The sequence below is a fragment of the Anthonomus grandis genome, chromosome 4 (assembly GCF_022605725.1).
Source record: "Anthonomus grandis grandis chromosome 4, icAntGran1.3, whole genome shotgun sequence".
NCBI lineage: Eukaryota > Metazoa > Arthropoda > Insecta > Coleoptera > Curculionidae > Anthonomus > Anthonomus grandis.
The window spans coordinates 6359848-6371598 of record NC_065549.1 but is presented as its reverse complement, the minus strand read 5'-3'; the positions used below and the strand labels follow the sequence as shown (position 1 = coordinate 6371598).

General features: G+C 32.5%; 1 protein-coding gene across 1 annotated transcript; it reads right to left on the bottom strand.

Moving 5' to 3' along the window:
* Positions 1–2196: 2196 nt before the first annotated feature.
* LOC126735441 (uncharacterized) lies at positions 2197–11018 on the bottom strand. Its single transcript, XM_050439426.1, has 6 exons — positions 10669–11018; positions 4750–4820; positions 3035–3217; positions 2764–2976; positions 2509–2713; positions 2197–2387 (listed from the first exon to the last, which is right to left on the bottom strand). The coding sequence occupies exons 1-6, from the start codon at positions 10748–10750 to the stop codon at positions 2311–2313; spliced, it is 831 nt and encodes a 276-aa protein (XP_050295383.1). The 5' UTR covers positions 10751–11018; the 3' UTR covers positions 2197–2310.
* Positions 11019–11751: the final 733 nt, after the last annotated feature.

Below are 11751 nucleotides of genomic sequence, written 5' to 3'. Positions count from 1 at the left end.
TTTGACACGTTGGTTATCTGTCAATGGCAACGTCAAGGTTGAACCACTGAGAAGTCAGCTTGAATCAGGGTATTGCCAATGTTAATTTTTCTCAGTTCAAATATTCCAATAACATGGAAAATGGGTTAAAAAATAATTTTGCTTGACGATTAATAGATCACTAATGTGTCAAGTGACAGATTAAAAAGGAACTAATAAGCACCGGAATATCATAGACAGTTTGTGGTAAATAATCCAGGAAAAAACACTTCAACTCCCTGGAAGCATTTAAATTGAATTAAATTTCACTGACATAACCTTGACAAGTGACAGATAAGCAATATATATCAAGTGTCACTTAATAAATATTCGTTGACACTTGACGCATCAGTCATCTGTACATTACTTGTCAACTAAATGTCATTAGGATTGTAATAAATTTTCGTCCAGGCAGTTAAAGCGAAGAGGACTTTTGTGCATCATTTCCTACATAATTAAATAATTCTCTACTTGTCAAATAGCGTTTGATAAATGACATTTGACTCGTCAATTTTCTATCACTTGTCACTTGTCAATGGAAACGTCAAGATTCAACTGCTTAGAAATCATCTTCGATCACTTTATATCTCCTTTTAACTTAATTATTAATCTCAAATATACCGATATCAAGGAAATCTGTTGAAGGATAATGTTCCTTGCGTTAATATGTCGCTTACAAATGACAGATCACCGAATTGTCATTTGTCGTTGACAAGTGACAGGTTGAAACAAGACTGGAATATTATGGAAACTTTGTATTAACTAGTGGAGCAAACAATACTTCAACTGCCTAAAAGAGTATTTAAATTAAATTAAGTTCCACTCACATTAGCTTGACAAGTGACAAATAACCACTGTGTCAACTGTCATTTGTCAAGCATTCCTTAACAAGATTGCTATAGGACCGAGATACTTGTAACAAATAGTGCCGGAAAAACGAATCAGCTACCTGGAAGATTGTTTAAATTAAATTAAGTTCCATCGACATTACCTTGATAAGTGACAGATAACAAATGTGTCAACTGTTATTTGTTGAGCATTCGTTAACAAGTGACAGATTGTGCCAAATACTTATAACGAATAGTGCAGGAAAAAACGCTTCAACTTCCTGGACGATTGCTTAAGTTAAATGAATTTCCACTGACATTACCTGGACAGGGGACAGATAATCGATGTGTCAACTGTCGAATATTCGTTAAAGTAAACTACTGAATTAACTGTCACTTGTTAAAAATTCGTTGACGAGTGACAGATGGCGACAGAATCGAAATACTTGCAGAAAATAGGACAGGATAAAACGCTTTAACTGCTATGAAGAATGCTTAAGTTAAATTAAATAAAAATTCCTCTGACATTATTTTGACAAGTGACAAATAACTACTGTGTCAACTGTCATTCGTCAAACATACGTTGAAAAGTGAAGGATAATTAGTGTATTAACATTAACTATTATTTGTTAAACATTCGTTGACAAGTGACAGAGTGCGACAGGACCGAAATACTTGTAGCAAATAGTGCAGAAAAAAACTGGAAGGATTATTTAAATTAAATTAAATTCCACTGACATTACCTTGACAAGTAACAAATAACTAATGTATCAACTGTCACCTGTCAACCTGACACTTGATGCATCAGTAAAATGAGCTGAAAATCAGTACCATGTCAATGGAAAAGTATAAATCTGAGAATACTATTAGTAGTACCAAAAATCTAATTTCACCATTGGATTCTCCAGACAAAAGCAGCTGAAAATAGTACCACGTTGATCAAAATGAAAAGTTGAACATTGGATAGAATCAATGTCATGTTTTTAACGCATCTGGGAAAAAAAGATGTATAGATATCGCCATCTAATTGTGTGTGCTAAATGTACAAATTTTCCTACAAGAATATTCATAGTTTATAAACTTGTGCAGCTACGTCAAATTTCCTGTAATATAATTTGTGCTAATTTATTATATTTTTCTTTAATAATATCTTACAATTAGTACTTTCTTCTTATAAGATATGGCATCAAACTACAATAATGTTGAAAATTTTTCTATTTTTCTGTGCTCTATGATTGTTCAATTTTGTACCAGTACCTCCTATTTTTAATATAAAATTAATAAAAAAAACCTCGTCTTTGAAGTCTTTGTATATCCTTTAACCCCGAGGACCTAAATTCTTTCAACAAAATTTAATAATTTATGACTCATTTTATTATGGAATTTTTTCATAAAAAAAAATTGAAATCAAACAATCACAATACAAAACTACATTAAATTTTCCTGGTATTCTCTTCTAGTTGCCTCAATGACCCCCCTCGGCTACCTCCTTGCACCTCTTGGTAGCCTCCTCAATGGCACCCATCACCACACCCCTGAAAGCTAAAAAAAAAACAAAATAAAATAAAAAAATCCCAAATTTACCTTGTTTTTATTTTATTAAAGAAGTCTATTTTGGTGAAGTGAATAAATAATCATTTTAAGAAAGTATCTTCCTTTTTACCTTGCTTCTCCAAAAAGTGTATCCCAGATGCAGTCGATCCGGCAGGCGACGTCACATCATCCTTCAACTTCCCAGGATGTTCCCTCGTATCCCTGACCATCCTGCCGGCTCCCAGTACCGTCTGAGAGGCCAACCTGTAAGCCAAATCCCTCGGGAGGCCCATTTTCACCCCACCGTCTGCCAAGGCTTCTATAAATAGATAAACCTGGAAAAAGAACTTTTAGGTACCAACAATAAGCATAGGGACATTCTTACGTAAGCCGGTCCAGATCCGCTTAAAGCTGTTACGGCATCCATAAGACCTTCGGGAACCTCCTCGCAGGTTCCGATACTCTGGAGGAGTTTCTTGGTGACGGTGACGTCACCCTCTGTGACGTTGCTTCCTTTGACGAACACGGAGGCGCCACTTTGTACTAATGCCGGGGTGTTTGGCATCACCCGGATTACTCTGGAGTCTTTCGGGAGAATCTGGAATCAGCACAAACATTTTTACGGTTATTTCCTTTTATATTATTATTGGATTTACCTGTTCCAATTTTTTTATGGTGACCCCCATGGCGATCGACAGGAACAACTTGTCGTTGTCGACCTTTGTCTTTTTCAGATCGGCCAGGGCTATGGGGATGATATGGGGTTTTACTGATAAGATCACTAGTTCGGATTTTTCAACTACTGGCAGGTTTTCTGTTAGAGATTCCGCTCCCAGTTCCTAAAATATGCAAGAAATAAGCCTAATGTATCGAAATTCAAATTAAGAGACATTTTGTTAAAGAGCAGACACCCTAAAAAGCGTAATACTTTTAAAAGTATTGCGTGAAACTTTTTAATATATTAGCCTTCATTATTAGAAATCAAATGAAGTTTATTTTATGATATAGGGTCAAGTAGGTCAGAAGTTATGAACCAAAAACTGTGAGTATGGAGCATCAAGCCACTGCTGACGTGGCACAAATTTTCAATGGCCATATTTCGGAACAATTTTAAGGAATTTAATGTTTAATTTTTTTATGATTACTATACGAAGCCACAAAGTGACTAATAAAGGAGATATGTAACATTTTTGTGTCAATGCTTCCTGGAAGAGGACTTTTTAGATAAAAGTTGCTATATATTTAATGGTATTGACATTAGATTTAAGGAAAACTGTGAATAAAATGATTCTTAACCAAACAAAGTTGATTTTACAGTAGTTTCAGCTTCAGTAAGTCAAAAATTATTAACCAAAAAGTGCAGGCTTGATGCAGCAAGCCTCTGCTGACGTGGCACAAACTTTCAATGGCCATATTTCATAAATTATTACCTTAATCGGAACAATTTTAATGGAATTTAATGTTTAATTCTACTTCTGATACTTAAAGCTACAAATTGACTTATAAAAGAGATATGTACGATTTTCGTGTCAAGGTTTCTTTGAAGAGGATTTTTAGGATAAAAGTTGCTATATCTTCAATGGCATTGAGTTTAGAGTTTTATTAGATTTAAGCTGTGAATAAAGTAATTCTTAACCAAACAAAGTTGATTTTTCAGTTCCAGCTTCAGTGAGTCAAAAGTTGTAAGCCCAAAAGTGCAGGCCTGATGCAGCAAGCCTCTGCTGACGTGGCACAAACTTTAAATGTTCATATCTCGTAAATAATTAACTTATCAAACATAGTTTGAATGGAATCTTGTAGACAAAGACTTAGTGTTTAACTTCGCTTATGATACTTTTATTAACTTTGATACTTTAATTTAAGTTATTATTTTTAATTCAGTTTTCTTAAATGTAATCAATATAGATCAAAAGATTCTAAACAAAAAGAGTTGATTTAACGGTTCTAGCTTACATAGGTCAAAAGCTATCAACCCAAAAAGTGTGAGATTGATGCAGCAAGCGTTTGCTAACGTGGCGCCAACTTAAAATGGTCTCTCTTACTTAATTAGAACAATTTTAATTGGATTTTATAAAGATTTAATGTAGAACTTTAACGATATTACTTAAAGTCACTAATTAATTAATAAAAGAGATATGAGCTATTTCTGTGTCATAGCTTCCTTAAAGAGGACTTTTTACGATTTAAGAGTTGTTATATCTTCATTGAATTTGGATTTAGAGTTGTATTAGATATAAGCAAAATTATATATAGAGCAAATAATTGTTAATCAAATAAAGTTGAAAAAAACGGTTCTAGCTTAGGTAGGTCAAAAATTATTAGACTTTTTTTTAATAAAAATTTTTGTTGTTTTTTTTGTATTTTTGCTTACCTTAAAAGCTTGTATGTTAGGCAGATCAGTGGGGTGGCAACTGGTTGTTATGGAATCCGGTTTGGTTAAGCCTAAAATGGTAAATTTTGAGAAATTTAGACAAAAATTAATAATAGAAATTTAGGGTAACAAAAATTCTTGACAAAAAAATACTCAAATTCTTAAAAACTAATTCAAATTTTTCGTAAAGATGGTTCTAATTTTTGGAAAAATTTAATCAAATTCTTGAAAAATTAATTCGCAGAAAATAATTCAAATGTTTTTGGGAAAAAAGAATCACAAAGTTTTCTTCCAAAAATAACACAGAAAAAAATGTATTTTTGGGCGTGGTATCTGAAATTTATTCATATTTCCTTTTTTTAATACGTAACGCAACCTATATGCATTTTTTGTATTGAAAGGCTTTGAGTGAATAGACAAATAAACAATTTTTTTCCAAAAAAATTAAAAGATCTCCATTAGGAGACTTTGCTACTTTTTGGATTAGTTATCTCTCTCAATTTAAACGCAATTTAATGTTTTCAGGAGAATATAATGTAATTTTTTCGAATAATTCTTTTAGACTGGTGGATCTTGTATGTGTATTGGAATCATTTAAGAGTACTACCCCAAGGCACTGTAATATGACCACATTTATTTATTATATATATAAATACTTAGTCTTTTTTTATAAGAACCGTGGGAAGAATTATAAGAAATATAATTATTTCGCCGACGACACAGTTGTTGTCTACACAGGAGAGACCTGGCAAGCCCTAAAACAAACAGCTGAAAATGATTTTCAATTATTTGCAGATTGGTTTAAGAAAAGCAAACTAACATTAAATGGGCAAAAAACAAAATATATTAGTTTTACTTCTTACACCAGAAATCTTCCCCAAATAAGTGCTTTAGAAATTATTCAATCGTTGTCAAATCCTGCATCACCGTCCATAAAATATTTGGGTATTATTGTAGACCAACATCTTAAATGGGATTTGCAATTAAAGCAGTTGACCAATAAAATTAGAAGTATCAAGAACCTTACCATAATATACTATTCATTGGTTCAATCTCATTTGACGACTATTTCCAACCAATTTACTTTATAAGGAAACAAAAATAATGGACATGAGGAAACTTTACTGTTTCAATTTATGTATGAATATATGCATATAGGAAGAAAATTATTCTGGAAACTTTATCGCACACATACCCCAGAAGAAATAGGTTTAATCAAAATGCGCGTATTGGTAGGAACAAAAAAAGTATTGGTCAGCGTCATTTTAAATATTTAGCACCGAAACTTTATAATATTATACAGGAAAAAATATCTACAGCAACGTTTAAGTTTTATGTAAGGCAACGGATTAAACAGATGCGGCTATATTTCATCGTTTGGTGAGTAACTTGGCTTGTTCTTATTATTTTTGTAATAACAGAGCGATAACTTTTATTAAACGTTTGATAATTCCCATGTTCTTTTGTTGATTCCTATGTGCTACTGTATTTGAATTTAAATAGTGTTGTCTTTTCTTATTGTATGTGTTGTGCAAGATGTGGTTGTCCTTATTTTTAATGTTGTGTTAAAATCGGCGATAAGAATAATTGAATATGGACAGATACAAATAAATTATAAGTGATGTATTGAAATACCATTGATGGAATATTTTCTCGAACTTGAAAATTCGTTGGTGTCGAAGGAGGTGTATTTTTTTCTAAATATGTAACTAATTTCTTTTGTCCCTTATTTTTTTCTCTATATTTTAGTGCAGCCTGTTTCCATCGCTTTCTTATTGCTCTTTTTTCTCTTTCAGAGACGTTGTTAATAGTTTTTATTTTTCCAACATTTTTTCTTCTGTGGTATCTTTCACGTTCTTTTTTCTTTGCCAACTCATACAGCTCTACGTTTAACTTAATTTTATCCCTACGCCTTTGCTCTGCTTCTCTTTTTTGTTTTCTTCTTTTTTCATCACCAATTTCCTTTTTTTAGTCATTGTAACAGGCTTAGTAAAAAATATTTATATAGGTAAACATTCGCATTTCTAATACATTTTTAAATTCCGATAAATATATAAACGGTATATTTCGGGCAGCAGAGCAATTCAAATAGAAGTATTTGAATTGTATATTATATTATAAAATAGCCATTAAAAAAATTAATTCATGTCTCGGATATATCGAAATTAGATATTAGCAGGCGGCGGTAATGTTCACGAAATATATACATATATTATTTATACTAAAACATAAAAAATAAAGTTAATCTCAATGTGTAATATATGTATATACATAGAACATAAGTACACAATATATTTTGCACTTTCTGGACTTTATAGGTATATACAGTGGATATCGCATGCTATGTGGGCTAAACCACTAAACCCTATAATATACCGGGTGATTCCAAAAGTAGCTCACCCCTATAACTATTATTTATTGTTTGAAATAAAAAAAAAATAACTTGGGAAATATGGTATAGGAAACAAAAACGCATTAATAACCACAACTTGTGATTTTTAAATTAGACCTCTTGTATATTTTATATTAAATTCGCGTAAAAACTAAAGTACAATGATGACAATCCAATTTTGACATATATGTCAAAAGTTCCTTCAAAAAGGCTAAATAAAATGATCCGATAAATAAATTCCGAATACAGGGTGTCCCGGTTCATGTGGGAAATCTCTCGGATTCAGGTAGAACATCGAAAAATAATACCGAACGTTCCTATAAAAAAAATTCCAACAGGCCTTCTTTACGAAGATACGGCCTCCTAAAGGACACTGCTGGAAATTGGTTTTTCATAAATTACTTTTAAGCTACCCGGTAGATTTTAATAAAATTTTTAGGTGATGAACACTATTAGGGACCTCTTAAAATGACATCCTTAAAATACATTTACCTTGTTTACTTTACCAGGGGCGGACTAGTTTGTACACTTTAATGCGTATATTTTTAACACCCTGTATGTTAAAGTCTAAAAAAAAATAATTTGGATACCTTGAACCCTAGGCTAAAAAAAAGGTACTCTTGTTCATTATCGATAAAATGAACCGTTTTGGAGAAAAAAAATTATAAACGAGCCAATGTTTTTTTTTTTTATTTTTTTTAAATGAGATAAGTACGCTAGTTATTTAAAGAACAGAGAAATTTCGATGTAAGTCATTTAATTTAAAATAATACATGTTCCTAAAAATACAATGGTGTCCTAAAAAATACTTTTACAAAATAATTTAAAAAAAATCTTTGATGAGTGTATGTTTTTAAATTAGAAAAAACAACTTACAAAAAAATGCCAAAAACCAAATATGTAAACAAAAGTTAAATTCTTCAATACGAGCAATAAACAATTAATTAAAAACTTCATAAGTAGGTTCGACGTGGGCTCCGTGAACTCTAAAGCCACGTCCAGATCTGTACCACGTCGCGCAACCGTACCATGTCGCGAACCAATTTGGACGTCGAAACGAACGCCGTCGCGAACTTAAAAAGTGTTGCAGCTCGGCGCTCGTCGCGATCCAGGGCGAGTCGGTTTTCTGACGAAACATCAAAGGATTGGTACGCGACGACGCCAAGCAAGTCTGGACGGGAAACGAACGACGAGACCGTACGATACGATTTGTTTCTTTATTTTAGTATTATTTTGGCTATCGGCAGGTGTCATGGAGTGGACTGACGAGCGTATATGTCTTTTAATTGCGTTCTATAGGCATCATGAATGTTTATGGATAAAGTAATGAATATAAATATACGCAGCAGCAGCAACATCCATTCTGAACGCTAAATTAACTACTGACAAAAATTAAAATATCAGTAAAATGGATCGCACAAACGGTTGCAATGCGAGGTGCAAAGCGTTGTTCGGTACGGCGTGCGTGAACGTGGGTTTTCTGCTCGCATCGTGGTACGCGACGTGGTACGGTTGCGCGACGTGATACAGATCTGGACGCGGCTTAACACATTTGCGGGCACGACGAATCGAGGACTGCTGCACTCGCCACAATAACCCAAGATTGTTTTTTATATTATCACAATGAAATGTAATTCTTTGGAGCAGTTCTTCCCGAGTATCGACTGGGGTGGAATACACCAAGGTTTTGAGGTGACCCCATAGACAAAAACCTAATGGCGTTAGATCGGAAGACCGAGGAGGCCAAGCAACAGATCCTCCTCTACATATCCAACGATTTTCAAAAGTATTATTTAAGTGGTATATTACAGCAAGGCTAAAATGGGGTGGAGCTCCATCATGCATAAAATACATATCTCGGCGGGTTGCAAGGGGCAAATCTTCTAATAAATCTGGAAGATTGTTCTGAAGGAACTCCAAATAAAGTTCTCCGTTTAAACGTGGTGGCAGTTCAAATGGCCCAATCAAAAAATTGCCAATAATTCCTGCTGAAGAAATAATAGTATCACGGGGATTTTCATCAACCCATACATGCGAGTTATGTAAGTTTTCAATTCCATTTTTGGTAAACCCTGCTTCATCCGTAAAAAGAAGAGTAAATTCTAGGAGCAAAATCTCTGGGCAGTAGTTCATGCACTTTTTGTAAGTGATATGGGTACAACAGTTGTTCTTGCAGTACCATATGTACAATTGTTTTGGACGAATGAAGCTGAGCGGCTAATTTTCGAGTACTCGTTGTAGGAGTGTCAGATACAGCGTCTAAAATATTTTCTTCCAATTGCACTGTACGTGCTGTTCTCCGACCACCATTATTCTTTTTTTTTCAAAACATCCTAAAATTGCATTAAGGAAATTTAATAGTATTACCTCATTAAGTGGAAAACAGAAACCTACCAGTTTCCCTTAGACGTTGATCAACACGTTGAAATGTTTTCTGATCCGGAATAATGCGATTGGGAAATCTTTCTTCGTACAATCTTTTTGCTTCCAATGCATTGCAAGACGCCAGACCATACATAAGATGCATATCTGCATACTCAATAAAAGTAAACTCCATATTTTGACGAAATTTAAATTAAAAGTTACCAAAAAATACAAAAATTAAAAAAATATTATCAAATAAAGGATGAATATGTTGACAAAGATTAGGTTTAAATGATAGGTATTTGCTAAATTTGGAGTATAGCAACGTTTGTAACAATAATGCGTTCAAAAATGCAAAAATTCCGATAAATAAGTCAGGTACAATACAATTGGTTTACATTAATTTTTTAGTTTTTTTTATGTTTAGTTTTTATCTTAAGAATAACAAAAAAGAAATAAACGTATAATAAATAAGAAATATTTTGTAAAAGTATTTTTTAGGACACCACTGTATTTTTAGGAACATGTATTTTTTTAATTAAATGAGTTACATCGAAATTTTCTGGTCTTTGAATAACTGGCGTACTTATCTCATTTAAAAAAAAAACATTGGCTCGTTTATTATATTTTTTTTGTCCAAAACGGTTCATTTTATCAATAATGAACAAGAGTACCTTTTTTTTAGCCTAGGGTTCAAGGTATCTAAATTTATTTTTTTTAGACTTTAACATACAGGGTGTTAAAAATATACGCATTAAAGTGTACAACCTAGTCCGCCCCTGGTAAAGTAAACAAGGTAAATGTATTCTAAGGATGTCATTTTAAGAGGTCCCTAATAGTGTTCATCACCTAAAATTTTCATTAAATTCTACCGGGTTTATTTTGGTTTTTCATAAATTACTTTTAAACTAAAAGTAATTTATGAAAAACCAATTTCCAGCAGCGTCCTTTAGGAGGCTGTATCTGCGTAAAGAAGGCCTGTAGGAATTTTTTTTGTAGGAATGTTCGGTATTATTTTTCGATGTTCTACCTGGATCCGAGAGATTTCCCACATGAAGCGGGACACCCTGTATATCGGCGGAGAAATTGGATTGGAAAAAAAGAAATAAGAATTTTCATTATTTTTCTCCATGTATCTTATTATATAATTTTTTTTTGTTTACCAGCTGATATAAATCCTTTCGCCATCGCTTGTGCCATTTTCCCACCTCCGATGAAGCCAATCCTAAGCATTTTCCCAGACATAACTTCCAAAAACTGGCGTTCCCGTTCAAATTAACTTAAAATTTTCGAAATACCTACAAAACAAACCGACACTTTCGACCTCTGATTTCGACACACAACCTTTAGTCTGTATATGCACGCAACTAATGAAATATTGATAATACTGGTACACTATCATCTATAATAAACTTGTTATTATTCTGTTTTAAGATTTAATTTAAATAAAATGAGTGAGAAAAATGTGATTTTTCTTATGTGGTTCTTTGATGTGCAGTTGAACAGAAACTATATAAAAATAAGGACAAAAAACGGTGGAAAAGTTTTAAGTAGTCGTCCATTATCGGTACTTGAGATATCAAACGATAGCGCCACATTAAAAATCAGTTAAAAACAAATGTAAATATAAACTAATTATAGTGTTTATTAACAATAAATGATTTTTCAATAAGCAAGATAATTCTTTCTTAAGTTGTTTTTCAATCACGTATACAGGGAAGACAATAAATTCTATTAACTCAACTATTATTTTAATGCAAGACTTAGGTTTTGTGTGGTCTCCACCTGTATACATACTTAAGTTATACACTTAGTAGATAATATTGAAAACATTCTTTTCAAATGTGATGCTTATCATTGTTTTGAATCAATATTGACAACATTTTAGATTGGTTCAATAAGGGTGCCATGCACGATTAAATTTATGAGAATTGACTCTCGAGATTATCATCTGCTGATGGATTATCTTTGAAAAAGAAAAATTCCATTTTGTCAAGTTCCGAGAATATTATTTATAATTTTAAAATTAAAAACAAAATACATGATAAGTCGGTGCATTAATTTGTTGCTTACCCAGAACCGAATGGCTTATGCGGTCATTTTATATTATATTTATATCATTTTTAATTTGGATTTTTTTTGGTTATATTGGTGACATTTTTTTGAAGTTAATATAACCGTTTTGCATAAGTCAGTTTTGCAGGGTTACAGTCATCAGTTAACATGAAGTTTTAAGGTAAAGAAAT